We start from the raw sequence: 21903 nt of genomic DNA on the forward strand, positions 1-21903 counted from the left end.
CTGTTGGATCAATTCATTGATTCGTTGTTAAAACTCAAGAAGATAGCATAGGACCCACTGTCCCATCGTTTTCACCTAAGAGAGAACTAAACAAGATCTGGACAAATTGTTATGCATGGAATGTTTGCATTATAGAAAGATTAGGAATCTTTGGTTTCCTTATAGGTTTAATACATAGAGAAATTGGAATGACTGATTTACACCAACAGGAAATATTTTGCTGTTGTATTATCAATGTATAATATCTGGTATATATTATATATTTAATGTTTTATGTATTCCCTCCAACAACAGTAAAGGCACAGTGTATAGCACACCCTCTTACCTGAGAATGTTTATATTTTCACTAAAAAGGTACCCTGGCCTTCACTTAAATTGTGATGTGTCCCTGTTGTTTCAACTTTCATGGCATTTTGTTGGAAAAAGTAAATGAACCATCAGATGTAGCACCTCTATTTCTTGTTCTTGACAATCAGTCCCACCTCAGCAAGTCAGTAAAGTAAGTCCAAAATTCTCCAGCTCCCTTCATTCTTCCATTCAGACTTCAGTTCTCCTTTTCAGTGTTTTTTTTATTTATATTTTTTTTGGTTTGATGAACACTGTTGTTGGACAATACAAGACCTCCTGCTCAGCCATTTCCACAAGATTTCGGTGATCTCCAGCAGCATTGTGTCTTGATGCCTGCCTCTCCTGGAGTGACTGTAGTCGGACAACTATATTCCGCTAAAATACAGGTCATTATCTGATGGATTTGTATACATTTTTCCAACAAAAGCAGTAAATGCTAGCATGACTTTCAATTGGGAATATTTAATTTGATATTTGTTATTTGAGTCTTTTTATAGTTCCTTATGACTAATGAAAGACTACAGATATTTCTTACAAACTACGTATGAAATATAATCTTAAATGAACATCGTCTGTTATTGCAGACTTAACGATGTCTGTAATGATAATAAACAAACACACTACATGAACATTATGGCACACATAACCTGTGAATTAATTGTATTTCAATACATAGCAGTCAGTCTTTCAAAAACAAAACATGTTTTTGAGCAGAATATTACAGAAGCATAGAAGTGTCTCTAAATGCACCCATATTGATATGAAATTAACAATGAAAACGGTGGTTTATTAATTTGTTGTTGCGTATGTTGTAGATTGGCCAAAGGTTTGCAGAACACGTTTCCACGGAACAAGGAAATTTACACCCCGTGAACAAGCAGAGAACATTCAGTGTAAGCAGTTCTACAAAATGAATTTCATTTTTTAGGCTTTTGAACGATCAAGTAAACAGTATTACTGTTTCTTGTGTCTCCACCAGGTGGTGGCCAGAGAAATCCTGACTCAGTTTCAGGTGTGGCAGAAGGCCTGCTATAGCAGGAACATTGAGTGGGGCCCAATTACAGCGAAGGTTCGGTCTTCTTCATTTGTTCTGCCTGATGAGATGATCCATTTTGATGACCTGAAATGAATGAAGATATAAAGGCACATTTTCAGATAGTGTATTGTGCTTTACTGTTCCACAGATCATTTCTGCATTGCCGCAGTTGTATGGACGTGAGGCAGAGGTGATCGTACGATGTACTAAGATGCTGCACAACCGCAGGGATTACCTTCGAAGGAGAGCAAAGGTTAGCTTCATAGACTCAAAGATTTCATCTCTTTATTGCTTGAATAGTGATGAATCATACATATGAATTCATCTTACGACACACAAATGTGTGAATGAAGGCATTTCTCTTGGGCTACATGATTTGAAACATACATTTTATATTGCGTAGATGTGATGGAATAAAGCAAACTGAATTTTTTAAACATTTGTCATTAAAAAAGAAATTACAGAAATAAAAGGTAACATTTACTTTTCAGATTTACATTATATGTTTAACATAATTAGAATAATAGATTATTTTAAACAAAAAATTTAGCTTAAGTGTTACATAGTGAAGCTGGCTGACATGAGGGATGCTTTTAATGCGAATGCATCATAGAGGAATTTGTTCCTCTGGATATCTTTAATGCACATGCGTAATAATGAGGATTATTTGTCATCATACTTCATGACAAGGATGACAAGGATGGACTCAACACCAACAAGCGAGACAGTAAGTGAATGAGCACAATTTACGTTGTTGTTATATTGTTCACATATTTTTAAACTTGCATTTTTATAAATAATATAAATGAGATTAGCCCGTTTGGAGTTGACTTATTGTTTTCTTAACATCATGTGGGTCCTTGTGACCCCTAAATTGCACATGTAAGAATAATTATAATATATTTTAATAGGTTGTCAAGGCAAAATACTTTACTGAAAATATATCAAGCTCATTGATTATAACAAATTGTTAGTGAATTTTAACATTCAAAATGTCAATGTTAAATGAGGTTAATCATTATTTAATTGTAAATATTCTTTTCTAGACGCATATTACTGTCCTTAAAGATGGAGAAAGCCCCTGTATCTCTAAGTGCACTCAGTGTTGTGACAAGTATCACTGCCCTTTTTGTGAGACCTGGGTCTACAAGCCAAGAGGGTTAGGGAGCGTTGTTAACCACGTCCAGAATCATCTTAAGTTAGCTGTCCAGAAGGATGGTGTGTATAGTGCTTCCAGATTCATTAAAATGTTATTTTGTCAAGGCATATTAATTCACTCTTGATTTACTTTTTCCAGATTTCACTATTGTCAAGTGTAACTTAAAATGCAGAGAATATGCCCATTTTCACTGCTGCTACTGTTCTGCCACTGTTCTAAAAAGAGGCCAGTTAAAATCTCATCTCACAAAATGCAAGCAGAAGTTCAATCCTGAAGAGGAATATGAAGAAACTTGCTCATTTGAGGAAAGTCCTGAACTTGAGTAGTTTATTCATTTATTTCTGATACTGTTGATTCACTTGTTCATATATTTAGTTCCCTGTTAGCTACAGGTAACACTCACAATTGTAGTATTTGGTGGATTATGAAACTGTTGTTGGAAATAAACATTTACTAAGAATGTATCTGCTGCTTCTTTCGGAAATGTGAAGTGCTGTGTAAGGATTGAAATATCTGTGTACATACTCTAAAATAATTTTTCATTTCACCACTACTGAGACACCACATGACATTTATTGGTTAGCTTTTGAAATGTTCTTAACCATGGACTTTCCCAGACCTGCAGTTTTTCCTCTCTATTCGAGTAATACAAGTAAAACTGACACATGTAATGTGAGCAGTCTCTAGGAGTTAAAATATAAGACACTACATATTAAAAACCTTGTGAAAGGTTCTAATAAACAGTACTCAAAACATGCATTATCTGGTTGAATTTTAAATGAGCTTGATATATATATATGCAAATAGGGCTTGAACTTGGTCATTAAAAAATAATAATAATAATGTGTTCGCAACAGTCTACAGCGAGAAGAGTGATACCAAAAAAAGGTTAACTGTTGAAAAGTTTGGGGTCAGTAAAAACTTTTCTTTTTTTTGTGTGAAAGAAATCAAAGTTTTTATTTAGATTCATATTCATTTTTATAAAAGTGACAGTAAAGACGTTTATATAAATGTATCAGTTTCTACAACAAAAAAAAAAAAAATTAAGCAGCACAACTGTTTTCAATGCTTATAATAATAAGAAAAAAAAATTTTGAGCACCAAAACATAGAATGATTTCTCAAGGATCATGTGACACTGAAAATTAGAGTAATGATGCTGAAAAACCAGCTTTGCCATCATCACAGAAATAAATTACATTATAAATACTTTCAGTAAATACAGACTGCTCTGCCTAAACTTTCTTATTTCATGTAAATAGGCAAATAGTGCTTCATTACATTATCGCCATGCCAAACTGTTGGAATGTCAGCAGGGCCATTAACTAAGTAATGAGTTGCTGGGTCTTTTAACACCCACCCACAGTGAAACGCTGCTTGACTTGTGACTTTTTATTGCATATGTAAATGAAGCAGATGAAAATCTGCTCGTGTGAAACTGGTTTCACCTGTTGGCCAGTCAACACTCTTCAGTGGGCAGAATGAGCTACAAATTTGTCCAGATATTATTCTGATAAATGTTGTTGTTGTTATTACACATGGCTGGGAATTCTAGACTTCAGACAATGTAAGAGTGATGCTCAGAAGTTTAAATGTATTTGTTTGTTTTATTCATACTCAGCTTTTTGTGTTAAGGCCATTTCTCAGTTTATTGTAAAGCCTCAAGATTTCCAGTTTCAAATGTTGAACTTTAAAATTAAAATGACGTGAAACATATTTTTAAGATATTATTTTCTCCTGCAGGAAACCGCTATGGAGAGAAATCTTTTACCTATGGGCCAGCGATATCTTATACAACTTCAAAGAGGTGATGTTCAAAATGTAAAGTTGTGAATAAAATATTGTTATGTGTGACATGTCTTCTGTTGTTTTTTTGTGTGTGTGCATTATTGATATGTTTTCTTACTTTAAGGGATATAGTAAGGCAGATTTTTTTAACATTCATGGACGGGAGCTCTTGTGTGGGAAGCATGATATGGGTTGAGGAACAAGGATTGAAGAGAAAGGTTCAAATAAGTGATGGGGTGCATTAAAATTGTATTCAATACATTTCATTTTTTGTAGATGAATTACGAGGTTCATTGATAAGTATGAGGAGCATGAAACACGGATGGACAAACACTCGACTATATAAATGCCTGAGGTGAACGTGTAATTTTTTTACACGTTCACCTATTTTTCTACGCAAACAAATTGGTTGGTTTATTGTTTCTATGCTTGTTTACATGAACAGAAATGTCACGACACCTTCCAACAACACTACAGCCAAAAATGCATAACGTTAGTTTGTCTGCAATGTTGTGGAATTCGGTCCCGCTGAGGTTTGTTTCCCGTCGGCCCGTTATGCGGTGACGCTTCACATTCCACACAGCGACCGAGGGATTCAGAGCCCTCGTCTCAACTGTCTCAACCGGGAAAAATCGGTGTTTTATCAAAGGTAAGCTTCCCTCATATGAAATGTTTGTTTACCTTTGAGGGTATGCATGTTTTCTTAGTGGTTCTCGTTTCCAGAATTTGCTCAGGCGCCATTATTAAATGATTCCCGCTTCAGATGAGGAGAGGAGTTGTAGGTTTTTTTTTTTTTTTTTTTTTTTTTTTTTTTTAGATAAGTTGCAAGTTATTAGGGGGGGGGGGGACGACCACGACCACGACCACTTTATGTTTGTTCGTTTTCATACATATTAGATTGGAACAAATATATTTTGGCATAAATCAGTTCTTGTCCTTAGCTTGCTTGCTTCAGCAGACATGTCCCTTTAAACGAGAGAAATGCCCCATCCACGTTCAACCCCCACACAGGCATTAGGGGTCATGTCGGGTTGAAACATCAGTTTTGCCGTGATTTTGCCAAGTAAGACATGTTCCTGGATCAACATCATTTGATGATCCTGGATCAACATTATTTTCCAAAAATATAGACTTAACCCAGTCGCAACCCCTAAACCTAACCCTAACTTGATCCAGGAACATGTTGTACTTGGTGAAATCACGCTCGCCTGAAACATCCATAAGCAGCTAGTTATTTTAGACATCATGTTATTATGTAGTAAAAAAAAAAAACAGTTCAAATCTGATAAACAAAGTGGTTGCTGCAAAATATTCAGTGTATTTTGTCAAGATGGATGGTCAGCAAATATTATGAAGTCATTTATACACTTACATAAACGGTAGATTTTTCAGTTGTTTTTATTTATATGTATGTATGTGTATATATATATATATATATATATATATGTATATATATGTGTGTGTGTGTGTGTGTGTGTATACGTGTGTGTGTGTGCGCATATATGTTCATACCCAAACATAATACATAAACTTTTTTTTTAACTAAACAATTACTACTAATGATGGATTGTTTTGAATAAAAGCTGGCATTTATAGTGGTATTTTATTAAAATGCATACACCTGCATATTGTGCAAAACATAAGTTATTTGTTCCGATCCTTCCAAGAATCTTGCCAGAAAGTTGCCAGACAGATAATATTAAATAACCCTACACTCAGCAGAATCACAGAAACATTCATTCTCAAAATGTCACCAACTAACATGAGATTCTGACTAAGCAGCAGAATTTAGTTGTAACAGACCATTTACATGTTCTCTTCTACATCTTAATATGTCTCCTCTGTCGAAAAGTAACCTGAAATTGGATGCCTACTTTTTAATATTGACTTTGTATAGTTGCACACTAGGAGGGCTGTGGGACGCTGGCAGTAAGTCTGCCTTTTCTGTGTAAGAAATCCACTACCAGCCACGCACAATGGAAGTGGAGGATGCCTTATCGGCTAAGTTCAGGGTCCTGATTCAAGGGCTCATGATGACGACAACCTCAGAGATAGTCAAAATATTCAGCAAAGTCCTGCTGGAGACCAGAATGGAGATCACCCGGAGCTGGAGGGAGATCGACTTGTTGAAGCAGCAGTTGGAGGAATGTGAGCAGGAAAAAATGGAGGCCATCAATAGAGCTCAGTGGAGTGACTTCAAAAGGGAAGATGAAGAGATTGAAGTGTCACGTGTGAATTCTCAGTCAAACACTATCATGCTAGTGGCTGTGGTGAGTGAAAATGTGTTGTATTCTGTAGAATCGTTTGTGCTCTTTCGTTAATAATAATCAGCATGTTTTGTGTGTTACAGGGGCCAGAACCAGAGACAACACAGTCAAGCAAACCAGGTACTAATGTTTTTAGATAATGTTTCAAGATAATAAACAGCAATAGAAAAAAATCACAGAGAAGTACAACTTAAAAAAAAAAACTCATATGGGGGAAAAAAAGTGGAAATGAAGAACTGTAAGGTGATCTCTAAGTTACTAGAGTTTGTTCTCACTGATGACAAGACAATCAAGATGATACAAAGCTAAAGTGACAACACTTTATTGTTATTTTAACGGTATTTTTAAAAAACGTTTTGCAGTGACATTCTCACATAATCTGGGGTACACAACAGATTTTTTTATTGTTAATTAAAACTATTTAAAATAATTTTTGTTCATTGAAATGAAGCTTAAATAAAAATAAATATTAGATGAAAATCTTAAACTTAAAGAAAATAAAATGTTTGTTCAAGTACTAAAAATGACTAAAATGGAAATAAAGTTCAATTGTAAATGTATAAAAGACTAATAAAAAATGGCAAAGGACATAAAATTGTTAAAACTTAAAATGAAAAGTGAAAATATAAAAACTAATTCAAAATATTAAAAACATACTATAATAGTATATAATGTCTATATAATGTCTTTTGTCGCCACTGCTATTGTGCTTGAGTAAAATACATTTGTTATGATTATTATGCTTTTACTGAATTCTGTCCAATACAAATGAGCTTTTTTTTGTTTGTTGATTAATTAGGCCAAAAGTTTCAGAAAACCTGTGCAACTGCTGCAGTTGCTGAAAACAGCCAGAAGACCAAGTGCCAAGAGCAAAAATGCACACAGCCGAAAATAGTTTGTCCCGCCAAGGTGTCGCGGGTGAAAGGGCGGAAATCATCATCAAGCAAGACCATATCACAGCCCACATCTAAAATCGTTGCAAATAAACCATCTACAAGTGTGGACATAATCGCAAATAACCCAAAATCAAAGCTGATGAAAAAAAGGAAATTAATCAAAACGCAAAAGCACTCCAATGATGTCAGTGTTGCTCGTGCACTTCGAGACCGACAGCACCTCAGCATGCAGAGGCACTGTCTGTGCTGTTCATCGGACGAGTGTGACCTCCAGTCAAGCCCCTCCAGAGCCCTGCACCAGGTCCCTAGTGTGTATATCTGTCGTAAATGTGAGAGAAGGTTTAAAACGGACCTCCTGTTCAAGAGTCACAATTGCCCAATGCCTCAGAATTGCATCAGGTGTGGGCAGACGTTTACTACCCTTCAGGGGCTCAATGCACACAGTCAGGAAGCTGAGCCTCGGTTCAGCTGCAGTCAGTGTGAGCAAACGTTTTCCACTCAGTGTGCATTAACTGTGCACAAACGGATCCACATCAACCTTATTGTTCCCAAGGATATTAAGGCTAAGAGGTTCGAGGTTCGTCTCCGAAGAATCTCTGACTCCCAGCTGGAGGCTGCTTTGTCCTCAAAAAGTTCTCTCTTGCAGAATAACTCTTCAAAACAGGATCTTTTGAATGAACCGCAGAATGCGGCTGCAGCAGATACAAGTCCTGGATCTGCATGCAAACACAGTGCAGAATCAATGGCCGGGAATGTACCCGAGACCAGCGAGACACAACTATCACCCCAAAGTGTAATAGAAAGCCTGGACTCAAGGCCAGGAACCCTGTCAGAGTCTGGTGTTGGACAGTCGAGCATCAGAAAAGTCTATGCTGTCATGTCAACTGCTTCCTGCCAAATTCAGATTATTGAGGATGCAAATGGATCAGAGTCACCAGCTGTGCATGAATCTGAAAAAGTAACAGATAAAGGAAACCATGCCAGTGCAAGTGATGAGTCAGGACACCGTTCTCCTTCAAGAAAGCGGAAGAAGTCAGGTAATATTACAAAAACAGGAAAAATGTGAGCTGGACACTGCCTTGATTCAACATTATATTTATGTAGATCAATTTTTTATATTCGAAAATTCTGAGTGATGTTTTTCCTCTAGATTGCTCTCATGATGCATACAATGGCGTGTTTCCTGTTGAAAATATTCTGAGATGGAGAAACAATAAGGTCGGAATTAAGTGCTTTTATGCATGATCCCATGAGCCTTTAAATCATAAAAAAATGCGTTACTCTAAATTTTTACTTTTTAATTTTAAAAGGGAAGAAATGAAGTTTGGGTCAAGTGGATGCCTTGCACGTTGTGGTAAGTCTTCCTCGTGTGATAATCCTGCTATTAAAGAGAAAAACCAGGACCGTTCAGATTTCCCTAGTTCATTGTTTCTTTTCATAAATGTGTCATCCAGTGGTTTGTCACGTAGTGGTCAACCTATCAACCTGGCTGAGTTTTATCAGTTTGCCATATTCATGTCATATTAGCTGTATGCTATATGTGAAATTAACGATATCTTGTTTATTCATATGTACTCTTTTTCAAATTCTGATATGAATATATAAATATGTAAAATAAATGTCAATTTCGTTTAGCTATAAGTGATATAGTATCACTCCGGTGGCACTGTTTACAGAGATCGGGAGGAATTATCTCTATGATAATTATGATAAGCTCTTTTTAGGGAAGGAACACATTCTGCTACACATCTTGGAGTGGAAGCTTGGTCAGGGCAGACTGTAATTCCTTTCACTAGATAATAATGATTTATTTATTTACTGGAGAACATACGTTTTAGAACAATATGGCACATTTGTGTTTCCATTGTTGTAACACCTTTGATTTAGGTGTATTCCAACAGTGGAAAACCCCAAAACTAAACTCGGTTTCTTATTTTTAAATATGTTTGGGTTTATGCCTTTCATAAAAAAACAAAAACAAACAAAAAAACTCCCTGATGTTTAATTTCCTATTCATATATCATTTACTTTTCTCAGTGGGGCAAAGTTTCGGAACACATGGGAACCAGCAGAAAACTTTCCAGGCTATTTGGATGACAAGAACGAAGAGCTGAAGAAAGACTAGAAGGATCAAAAATTATATGTTGATTATGCTTTTATGAAGTTCTCTGTTTACACTATAAGAATGTATGCTTTGCAATGCAGTTAATGTAATGAGATTTTCTTGGCCTGCCATTTTCCTGTAATATACTTTGGTTGGTTCCTTACAGCTACCCTAGATGGATGCATTCAAGTTAAAAAGGTGGCATTACTCTTTTTAAATGCCTGAGATGGAAGTCTTTTTCTTATTATAGCTTGTCTTCTTGTGATCAGCAAATCATTTTGTGTATAATTTTAGATATTTAGTATTTGAATGGCTGCCTTGTGTATACCTCAGTGCAATCTTTGGTTGAAGGTTTAGTTACAAGTTTACATGTTTTTTGGTGAAACTTGTGATTTTTATTATTATTCAGCAAGTTGATTTATGCTATTAATTGGCAAGATTGTTTGTTGGTTAATGACTTACACTACAAGCAACAATTTATCACTGAAACACTTTCTGTTTTTAACTAGTATGTTATTATACCAGAGTTGAAGTTTTCTGGTAAAAAGGTGGTAATTTTACTGGAAATTCCCACAAACATAAATAAACAGTTTCAGACTTTTCATTACGATAAGTATCGTGACACCTTTTCAACAGCATGAAAATATTGCCAGTAATGCGGTTACGATCATTGCATATAAAAATGTTTAGGATTCTCTTAATTGTTCATAATCTGAAGCCTTATGTACACTCTTAAAAGTAAAGGTGCTTCACAATACCATAGAATAACCTTTTTGTATAAATGGTTCAATAAAGAACCTTTAACATCTGAAGAATGTTTCTATTTCACAAAAGTTTCTTGGCAAAAGAAGGTTCTTTAGATTATAATAAGGTAAGGTATGGTAAGAGATGGTTTTTTAAAGAACCTTTGACTGAATGGTTCTTTGTGGAACCAAAAATGGTTTGTCTATGGCATCGCTGTGAAGAACCATTTAAAACACTTATTTTTAAGAGTAGTTTTGTGAAGTCTTATTTAGTTTTATGTAAAGTTACAACTACATGTGTTGATCTAGATAGTGAGAATTGTTTTGTAATTGGACCTGTAACAATAAGGTTTTACATTTTTACAATTGTATGGTTAGTAAAAATTGCATCTGCATGTAAAATGTGCATTTTCAATTTTGCTATATTAGTAACTGCACTTATTTGTGGAATACAACAATAAAAAAATAATACAGCAGTGTTTGGATGAAGAGTTGGGAAAATCTTGTCAAATATGGGTTAATATGTAAGATAAGGAGAGGGCAATTTTAAAATGCATCTGACAAATATTAATGTTTGTTGGAAAATGTTATTTACTTTATCGAGTGTCCACTTATTCAGCCTTTATTAACATGCCATTTTTTTTTGTTGTCTGTGAAATGGTAACAATATTAATTAAAAAAAACCAAAACCCCCAAGAATCATAAACAGGAAAAGAGAACTTTAAAAACACAGCAATTTTTATGACCCCCCCCCCCCCCCAATGTGGTTGTAACTTGCTACCTCCGAGTTTCCACAAACCGATGCTGAAATATCAAAAGCCAATCTTAAAATCTTCCTTTCTAAGCAATGTGAAAGGGAAATGTTATTTAATACTCTTTAAAAAAAAAATTTTTGATGTCCATTTAGACTTCATCAAGGCACTGTCTCAATATTCAATGTAGTTTGTGGTCTTCACACCTATAAATGTTTTGTGTGTAGTAAACCTACTTCCTTTGGCCAAACAACTTCCTGCTGCAAAAGACAGCATTGTCATGACACTGATCTCAGAACAATCTTTGGTATCTTAATTGTCACCTTCAGTGACAAAAAAATAAATCTGATCCCAGCAGCTAGCAGGGAACCTTTTGAAACAGAGAAGAAAAAGTAAAAACAGTATTTCACCTGAATCATAAGTGAGAAACTAACACTGACGAAAGGGGTATATGGCTGCTTTCCACCTTACAAAAATCTACATTACTCATTTTTTTTCATTTTTTTAATTCCTAAATGGCCTTTGTTGGCCATAAGCATATAAGTATATTTTAGTGGGGAATTACTGTAACTGTTTTTATTTCACAGGGTACAATAACAGCACTGATGGAAACTTAAACCCACGCATACTGGGACTGAGCAGAAAGTGTGGTTTTACTTGCGGAAATCTTGCCGTTCTTTAAAAATCAAGCAAACACTGGACTATGATCACACATCCACAATGGTTTTATCATGTTTAATCGCTCTAACAGGTAAGGTAACTTTAAATAATCAAATCAAAAAGCTAAAACAAGTGCAATCATGGCACCAAATAACTACTTAAATATATCCGTTACAAAAGTTATATTTTGTGCAATTCTAAACAACTGCAACTTCTAATGCATATTTAATGAAACACTAAAAGGCTTAATGTAGCTAAAAAGTAACAAACCGGATAAAATCACCTTGCTTGCTTTCTGCCAGTTCTCCTCATTTCGCCCCTGAAACATTTGGAAGCAGTAGAGTTGAAAGAAGTTAAATTCGGAGAGACCGTGGCACTGATGTGCAACCTGTCTTTCTACTCTGACATCCACTGGCTGAAGATGAGTGAGGGGCAGCTGATGGCTCTGATGGTCACGAGTCTGAAACATACTGGAGAACTGTCTGTTGTCTGGAATTATAACGAAACTCATTTTGAAGGTTTTATGGAGAAGCAGACGAATGGATTAAGAATTCTCCACATTTCCACCGGCGATATCACCACATACTTTTGTGCAACATTATATCAAAAACGCTTAAACTTTGACAAAGGAGTGCAACTATACAGTAAGTGTGAACATTTAATCTCTCAAGAAATAAACTTTTAAAAGAAACGCCCTCTCACTTTCAACTGCTTTTATTTCCTGCACATTTCTTAATGTGTAAATATTTGTTTTAACATGAAAAGCTCAACAACTGAGACATAGGCCTCAACTCAACTTTCGCAGGCATTTTACTATCAAAAATGAAATAATTAATTACTGAAGAAAGGACGTCAGTGTGAAAAGCAGCTGTGATTGTTGGGTGTCCACCAGCTGTTTTATGCACTACACTGCATCTTATCCTCATGGACTATACTCGGTGGACTATACTAATATACTCGGTATATTAACCAGAAAAGACTATAGAATACCCAAGACTTGTAGTTTTGATTGAGGGAAAAGGCAATGCTCAATATTTTTATTACGAGTGACGACACATTGACCTTTTCAAGATGGCAGACATGTCTCGGGTGGTTGAATGTGTCATCCATAGATATGTTGGGACAAAAAATTGATGCATCACAAATCAAGAAATGATTCTGCATCGATTCTGAGATTTTCTGAAGGAGTTACGATTCTCTCTTGAGAATGATGTAGGTTGGCAGTAGTGAGTGGAAGTAGGCAGTGCTGAGCCTGTGGCTGTTCTATATCCCAGCATTAATGTCTTGAACTTGATCCGAGCAGCTACCAGTAGCCAAGGAGATAAAGAGAGGTGCATAACAACCATATCAAACAGAATATCAATATTTTTTTTCTGATAGACTGCATGCCTTCAAAACATTTCAACCTCAAGGTTTAAAACTACTTCAAACTGAAAAGCTTTGAACCTAAAGCTTTTAAGACTACTTAGGCTCTGTGTGTTGATGAACTTTTTTTATCTAATTATAGCCTAACTGTGACCTTAATTTCCTGCTGATAGTAAACCGTAAGCCTTAAGGACTATCCCACAAGTTCATGTGCAATAATTGATTATGGTTCATTGAAATAATTAAAAAGCAATATTGTTTAAACCCTTTCCAGTAAAGATCTATAAAGCTTATTTGGATTGTATTACAAAAGTATCTCAAATTTAAATTATGTTTGTATATATATATATATATATATATATTTTTTTTTTTTTTTAGTTTATATTGGCATTATTATTAGAAGTGTGATTTTTTTTGCTCATCTTTTTTTGTGGTCTTTTCAGCAAACCAAAGTAAAAACAAGCCCTTTGATCAAGTACAAGGTAAGAGTGAAAAAAAGCTATAACACTATATACTGTATATACAGTACAGACCAAAAGTTTGGACACACCTTCTCATTCAAAGAGTTTTCTTTATTTTCATGACTATGAAAATTGTAGATTCACACTGAAGGCATCAAAACTATGAATTAACACATGTGGAATTATATATGGAATTATATACATAACAAAAAAGTGTGAAACAACTGAAAATATGTCATATTCTAGGTTCTTCAAAGTAGCCACCTTTTGCTTTGATTACTGCTTTGCACACTCTTGGCATTCTCTTGATGAGCTTCAAGAGGTAGTCACCTGAAATGGTCTTCCAACTGTCTTGAAGGAGTTCCCCGAGAGATGCTTAGCACGTTTTGGCCCTTTTGCCTTCTGTCTGCGGTCCAGCTCACCCTAAACCATCTCGATTGGGTTCAGGTCCGGTGACTGTGGAGGCCAGGTCATCTGGCGCAGCACCCCATCACTCTCCTTCTTGGTCAAATAGCCCTTGATGCCTTCAGTGTGACTCTACAATTTCCATAGTCCTGAAAATAAAGAAAACTCTTTGAATGAGAAGGTGTGTCCAAACATTTGGGCTGTACTGTATATATATATATATATATATATATATATATATATATATATATATATATTTAGAAACACAATAGACAATATTTTATATGTGTAAAATATCAGTTTTTCATATGATATAGGTAAAAACAGAGAGATACTGACTGAACTTTCCTTAAAAAAAAGCAGGTCCCGATGGTCTTTCTCTTCATTACCAAGTATTCGTACCAGTGCTGTGTTTTGGCCTGCTGGGAATGTTAGTAACTGTTTTAGTGGTGCATATGAAGACCAGGAAAAAAAACAGCACCTCCAGCAGTGAAGAATAAGAGAGGATAACGGATTTAGCCTACAAATATTTTAAAACCATGATTTTACTATTCTTTTTGTTGTTGTTGTTCAAATAAAAAGAACCTTTGAAACTCCAAATTTGTCAGTTAACTTATAACAGGCTTGTTTTGGCCTTTGGATAGGTGAAAAGGGAATGAGAATGGGAATAGCTTATTTATTCTTAAGAAATAGACGCTATATTAATTTTGAACTTTTATTTTAGCAAGTTTAACATTTTAATTGTTGAATGATTAAGTGTTTATGTATGTTTTATTTTATTAATTTGATTCGCTTTGGAAATAAAAATCTTCTGGGCTATTTATAATTTTGTTTGTCTTTCATGAAAAGCTGCTAGGAAATATAGCCTAACTATTGTTCTTATATAGTCTGTAGTAATTTTGCTTTAATCTGCAAAGACTCCTGCAGAGGGGCCAAATATGAAGGCTCCACTGTCTCTGCTTCGTGACCAACAGCCCTTTAGAGCAGCCTCTGAAGCATTCATGTTACAGTGCTTAGTGTGTCCTTATGATGGACAGCATTTATGTGGGCAGTCTGTTGGGGATAAAATATAAAACACATATTCAGTATTTAAAAAAAGCATAAATATTTTAAGTTGCCAGTAGGAAGAAAACATCTACTACATAGACTACTGTTGAGACCTCGGTAATCCTCGGCAAACTTCGACCGTTGGACGTGCTTTGCTGCGTCCTGTGTCATCAGTGCGTCCTTCGTCATCAACCCAGAACTAAAGTTCGTTTCAGTTCGATTTTTGAACCGGTGTCATGATAAATCGAGATGAAAAAATTCATTAAAAAAAATAAGGCAAAATCAGGCATTTAAAACTGCTAACTTACTGTCTTGGTCTTAAGCGAGGAGACCGGTATTCATGTCTTTTGAGGAGACTGCTATGGGAGACTGTGTAGGGGACTCGATTTCTCACAACTCGACTGGTTAACGTACTTCCATAGACATAAATATTATTTTTAAGTCTATACTTCACCAGAACGGCTCAAAAGAATGATTCGTTCAAGAACCGAACATCACTAGTTCAGACACCGATCTTTACTGCGGTAGTTCAGACCGGTTCAGACTCGTCAACTTTCTTCCGTGTCTTCAAGATTCCTTTTATCGTCGACTATAACATGAAATTTGGTGAACTGTCAAAGTTGTTCAGATGTATTAATTCGGTTCGCACGCATTTTGACCTATGATTTTGACTTTTTAGCTGGATTTAGAAGTGGAAGAACGGAGGAAGAGCACGCATTGGGTCAAGTGAGTAACGTTAGACGTTTTTCTTTTTTTTTTTTATCTAACTTTTTTTTTTTAGATCAAAGGCTATATTTCTTGTCAGGGAGTGTGTTATTATCTGTTTTTATACAGTCTATTACGGTGGCCTAGTGGTGCACAACACAACGACATTAAAAAAGCAAACATAAGCTCACAACACAACGACATTAAGCCACAACACAAATACATTAAGCCACAACACAACTAAATTCTCACAACACAACGAAATTAAGCCACAACACAACTAAATTCTCACAACACAAATACATTAAGCAACAACACAACGAAATTCTCACAACACAATGACATTAAGCCACAACACAAATACATTAAGCCACAAAACAACGAAATTCTCACAACACAAATACATTAAGCAACAACACAACGAAATTCTCACAACACAAATACATTAAGCAACAACACAACGAAATTCTCACAACACAATGACATTAAGCCACAACACAAATACATTAAGCCACAACACAACTAAATTCTCACAACACAAATACATTAAGCAACAACACAACGAAATTCTCACAACACAATGACATTAAGCCACAACACAAATACATTAAGCCACAAAACAACGAAATTCTCACAACACAAATACATTAAGCCACAACACAAATGCATTAAGCCACAACACAACGAAATTCTCACAACACAACGACATTAAGCCACAACACAAATACATTAAGCCACAACACAAATACATGAAGCCACAACACAACGAAATTCTCACAACACAACGACATTAAGCCACAACACAAATACATTAAGCCACAACACAACAAAATTCTCACAACACAACGAAATTAAGCCACAACACAACGAAATTAAGCCACAACACAACGAAATTCTCACAACACAACGAAATTAAGCCACAACACAAATACATTAAGCCACAACACAACGAAATTAAGCCACAACACAACGGAAGTGCTCCCGACCACTAGGGGCCAGTGTTGAAAGTTAAACACCGATATTTCATCGAGATGTATGTGTAACTTAATATGTGTAATCGATTTTTAAATGAAAAACGTGTTTTTTTTTAATGTTTTGATATCCTGATAATCTTAATGTATCGATTCATTAATCGAGCAAAAAATAAATTGATAATATTTGGACCGTTTAGCTCTGCTCTGCTCTTGTACACAATGTTTTTCCTCAGGGGGGCTTATGTAAATCCGGTGCTGTGCGGGGAAACCATTGCTCTTTCCGTAGAGCTTTCAAATTGACAAGAGGAGAAGATTTTTAATCTTAAAGAACTTCCCCTGATGACTGTAAATGAATTTCATCGCGCGGAGAAGGGCATTAAACGTTACATCAACAACTTTAGGGTGAGTATTGTTCTATCGTCTTCTAGCAAATTAATAATAATTATTTTATAACTCGTAAGAGATAGTAGAAATAACAGCAGGACTCCCGGTAATCCACGTTGATTTGCATCGGTGGTTCTGATAGGTGTTTGCTGTGATATAAACTTCTTCACTTGATATAAAGTATTTTAAATACTGTTGCCATTTTTAGATTGCCATGTATCGTAATAAATCTTAAAGGACCGTTCACACCAAACTATAAAGAAAACGATAAAGATATTTAGTTTTAAAAAGCGTTCTCACTATTTAAAAAAAGAGTCCACACCACAGCTATAACGATAAAGAAGAGAAACAATATCATTGGAATTAAGAACTATTTTTTTTCCAGCTGATGAACGATTAAAAACATTGACAGCCAATCAGAATCCTGCTATAACGAGCTCGAGAATGTAAAGCAGCTGACAAGCGTGTGCGCGCTTAGAATAAACAGATTATATCGTTCGCTGCTGTGGACTCTATCGTTATCTTAATAGTTATCATTCATTGTGTGAACGGGGCTTTAGTCTGACAGTTATTGTTATATTTTCAAATTATATTATCTGTAACCCGAATCTTGAATTTATTGTTCACATTTATATAACAGTTTTCCAGGGATCCCCAACACAAGCATGATAAAGCTATTCAGTAAAAAGCAAAAAAGATCAGAAATGGTTAAGAGAGATAGGGACATCCTTTGAAATATTACTGATCTCTTTACAGTCTATTGGCATGTTTGTAACATTATATAAAATATTAATTATTTGTCATAATTTATTTTAAATATAGAGTAATTTATAATGTAATAATTTAAAATGCAACTGAAAGTAATTCCAAATGTATCTGAAATCAATTAAATATGTAAACCAATGTTATTATCTTCACAGATTATTTTAACGGACTCCCATCCATACTGTTGCAGCACTGTAGCAGACAGCACACTATTCAGAAGTGAGAATCAGTGCAGTTCCTCCTGTACAGAGCTGCACTGAAGGGAGCAGAGCTGGCACAAGCCTAGAACAATGGTAAGTAAGAGAATTATCAAATTCTTTAATGTATGACATAATTAATAAACTTTGATTAATAATATTAACACGCCCCATTGGTATGCCTAGAGAGTCAAGCCAGGTCCTGTCAGTGGGATGGTGGTCCTGTTTTCAAGAGAGGAAACTCGCTGAGTGGTTAAGGTAGGAGTAACGTGTCTAATATTGCTATTGATCATCTTTTCATATCTTGCTTTTATTCATAATGTATAACATGCCTATTTGATTAGCCCTAACAGAAAAAAGACAAAAACACAATCATAATGATTATGGCTCTATTCATTATGCATGCAACTTGTAATGATGGTGAAATTTTTTATTTTTCTTAATGGTCAATTTACACTATACCTTTGTTTTTCATCTCAGGAGAATGTTTACAGTGATGTCACCAGTGATCTGCCTGACCTATCAGTCCTCCAAGTGGCAGAAGTGTTATAAATATAGTAGTGTTATAAATATATAGTAACACACCATTACACTGTCATAGTTATTAGTATTTGTATTTTACATAACTATTAAAACTGTATCAAAGTTTAAAAAATTTAATTGTGGATATTTACATGTTTACACTACACTGGTGAGCAAGAAAACATATTAAAATTACATATATTTGCACTTACATAATATTTAATTTACATTTTATATTGTAGTCTGTACAAATAAAACCAAATGAATGCATCCCAAGTTTTTTGTGTAAGGCCAGATCTCTCTGTGGAAGATCGACTGAAAGGTGGACCATGAAGAGGGGGAACTCATCGAAGGGTTGCAGAGACTGACACTGTCAAAATAAATGTTAAATAATTATGATATATGCATGTAATGTGTGCATCAAAAAGTGAAAATAAATATAACATTTTTTTTCTCTGTCACAAACAATACAATATCAATATTTACCATTGCATTGCTTGTTATTCCAACTTCTCTCCTTGCTGTAGCTGTCCTTGCTCTGGTCTCACGAACCATGTGGAATGCAGGTTCAATAACTCTCCAAAAGGCCATTAAATGGATCTACTTCTCAAATCTAGATTGGATGAGACATGTTTTCAGAAAATACACACCAAACAATGTAAAAAGTTTGTTTGCCTACACTGAACCTGAAGGATACTTAAAAATGTATAATGTATTGACATACAAGTGGAAAAAAGGTAGGTCTGTAAAAAGATTTTAGCTGGGGTTTTAGCTTATTCTCCCTCGTGTCATTCTAAACTGTTCTGAATTTATTCTGTGGGGTCTATCTAGATAGCTGACTGACGGTAACATTATTTACAACATTTCTGTATGCCAATGAACAAAGCAAGCCATATGGGTTTACAACGGCATAATGTTGAGTATATGATGACAGCTTTATTTTTTTATTTTTGGGTTAATCATCTATTAACAGGTACAGGTATTGCCTTGATCCACGGAAGAGGTTTTTAAACAAACAGGCAACCACAGCGACAAAAAATAAATAATGACAATTAAAAAATTCACAATAGGCCTACATTGTGCTCGTTAATATAGTAATAAAGGTTTAGATCTTACCTACTGTAGATTCGCATGCTGTTGTCATTCTTGAAGAGGCGCCTGCAGACTGAAGTATCAGAAGTGATGTTGAAATCCTTAAATCTTACATTACTAATTTGAATCCACTTATTTCGAGTTTCTACATCCAGTGGAAAAGTGTGAAAAACCTTTGAGGAGCCTCACAAAACGGGTCACAGCAATAGCTGTGTAAACCACCCTCACAGATGTTTATGGAACTCTTCATTAAATAATTATATTGCTGTGGTATACTTAATTTGTCGTATTATAGCAAAATGTATAAATATTATGTAATATTCATCGTTTATGGATAAAAGTTTGCAGCTGGTAATGCACTCTTTTATTCGCCCTGAGATTTCACAGGAAATATGTAGTCTATTGCCCGTTTCTGCAGACCAACTGCCCCCTAGTGGTCGGGAGCATTTCCGTTGTGTTGTGGCTTAATGTATTTGTGTTGTGAGAATTTCGTTGTGTTGTGAGAATTTCGTTGTGTTGTGAAAATTTCGTTATGTTGTGGGTTAATGTCTTTGTGTTGTGGCTTAATGTATTTGTGTTGTGGCTTAATGTCGTTGTGTTGTGAGCTTATGTTTGCTTTTTTAATGTCGTTGTGTTGTGCATTACTGGGCCACCGTAGGTCTATGGTTATTATGTGAAATTTACGCTGCCCAACAAATGAAGTTCTAACACCGTTGTTGTTTTATTGCAAGCTTCATCATGATGCATTAAAGGTCACGACTCCTATCCATGAACGTGAGCATGTTAAATTTAATGTTGAGATTTAAAGTGATGTAACATTCTTATCTTTGTCTTTTGTCTCCGTTCTTCAATTCATGAGTGTCTTATCTTGATAACTAAAATGTAGGGTAGGGCATTTTTTCTACAAACTTTAATTTTTTGTTGTTTATACTGGTTGAAAGTGGGCTATAAGGTCAGGACTATAAGGTCTTTGTCCATTCATTCCATTAGGTTGCAAAGTTTTTGAAAACGTTTTATTTTTGTAGTTCTCTTAGCCAGATGACTCAGAAACTTTATACAACCATCCTAGAAACTGTGTGCAGCTTTAAAGTATTAAACATAATAGAAGTAAAGCTGAAAATGTTTTTGAAGATGTATTACATGCATTCCATTTCTTTACAACCACTCTGATTTTACTTACTGATAATAATGATAATAATAATAAAAATATGGTGCACAATTAATGTGCAAATGCACTTTTTAGTTGTTATATCTAACAATACATTATTATTTATTAAATAAGTGTAAATTAATTCCTTCCATTTGCATTGTTTTATCCAAAATAAATCTCCCCAAAAAATACTGGAAGTGTGGAAGGGTCAAAATAGTATTGATATTACATGACCTTATACTCAATTGTCTACATTTCATTTCATCTAATTCTTCAATCCTTTAGTTTCAGAGGCCCCCGGACAACTATGAAGCTACTTCACCCATCAGAGAGCCTCCTTTATTTGCTCCTAACCTTTGGTAACATCGACATTTCTATTTGTGTGTGTAAATGTATATATTATGATGATTTTTCTTCATATTTCTTCATGAAAAAGCACTTTCAAATAGGTAGATATGACACTAAGTTAATTATAAAAATGAGCGAACTACACTGAAGATATTTAAAGTGCCAATATATTTTTCATACATCACTATCCTATAAGGCAAAAAGTTTCCAATCTGAACAGTACTTATCTTGGTCAAAAACAACGATCTGAACTAGAGCATTTCATTCTTATTAGTTAATAATATTATATCTGTATGTTAATTTGTTTTACAATCCTTAAAATCCTATACTCTCTCTTTCCTGCTAGGACCCTTTATAGGTGGATTGTCGATCCCTGTTGCAGTAAACATTGGTGATTCTGCGATTTTTACATGTAATGCGACGGATTTCAACAGAAAAGAGTTTTCTTTATTTTCATGACTATGAAAATTGTAGATTCACACTGAAGGCATCAAAACTATGAATTAACACATGTGGAATTATATGTGGAATTATATACATAACAAAAAAGTTTGAAAATATGTCATATTCTAGGTTCTTCAAAGTAGCCACCTTTTGCTTTGATTACTGCTTTGCACACTCTTGGCATTCTCTTGATGAGCTTCAAGAGGTAGTCACCTGAAATGGTCTTCCAACAGTCTTGAAGGAGTTCCCGAGACATGCTTAGCACTTGTTGGCCCTTTTGCCTTCTGTCTGC

The 21903-nt window shown here is 35.0% G+C and overlaps 2 protein-coding genes and 1 long non-coding RNA gene across 4 annotated transcripts; all 3 read left to right on the top strand.

Annotated features, from left to right (window-relative positions):
* The first annotated feature begins 28 nt into the window (after positions 1–28).
* LOC132142611 (uncharacterized) lies at positions 29–3007 on the top strand. 2 transcript variants are annotated; one of them, XM_059552606.1, is made up of 7 exons: positions 29–499; positions 620–734; positions 1164–1241; positions 1328–1417; positions 1533–1637; positions 2431–2602; positions 2682–3007. In XM_059552606.1, exons 1-7 carry the CDS (start codon positions 381–383, stop codon positions 2867–2869), a joined length of 867 nt encoding a protein of 288 aa, XP_059408589.1. In that variant the 5' UTR covers positions 29–380; the 3' UTR covers positions 2870–3007. The 2 variants fall into 2 exon arrangements, with proteins under 2 accessions (XP_059408589.1, XP_059408590.1); XM_059552607.1 differs by having other exon boundaries at positions 29–734.
* Positions 3008–4783: 1776 nt separating this feature from the next.
* On the top strand, positions 4784–10202 carry LOC132142612 (zinc finger protein 577-like). Its single transcript, XM_059552608.1, has 7 exons — positions 4784–4979; positions 6284–6614; positions 6662–6725; positions 7450–8530; positions 8644–8711; positions 8804–8847; positions 9531–10202. Exons 2-7 carry the CDS (start codon positions 6307–6309, stop codon positions 9616–9618), a joined length of 1653 nt encoding a protein of 550 aa, XP_059408591.1. The 5' UTR covers positions 4784–4979; positions 6284–6306; the 3' UTR covers positions 9619–10202.
* A 5369-nt stretch (positions 10203–15571) lies between these two features.
* On the top strand, positions 15572–21589 carry LOC132141973 (uncharacterized). Its single transcript, XR_009433980.1, has 3 exons — positions 15572–15756; positions 21105–21178; positions 21514–21589. It is a non-coding gene; the product is annotated as an uncharacterized LOC132141973 (long non-coding RNA).
* The last annotated feature ends 314 nt before the right edge of the window (positions 21590–21903 follow it).

Source organism: Carassius carassius, chromosome 6, assembly GCF_963082965.1.
Source record: "Carassius carassius chromosome 6, fCarCar2.1, whole genome shotgun sequence".
NCBI classification, from domain to species: domain Eukaryota; kingdom Metazoa; phylum Chordata; class Actinopteri; order Cypriniformes; family Cyprinidae; genus Carassius; species Carassius carassius.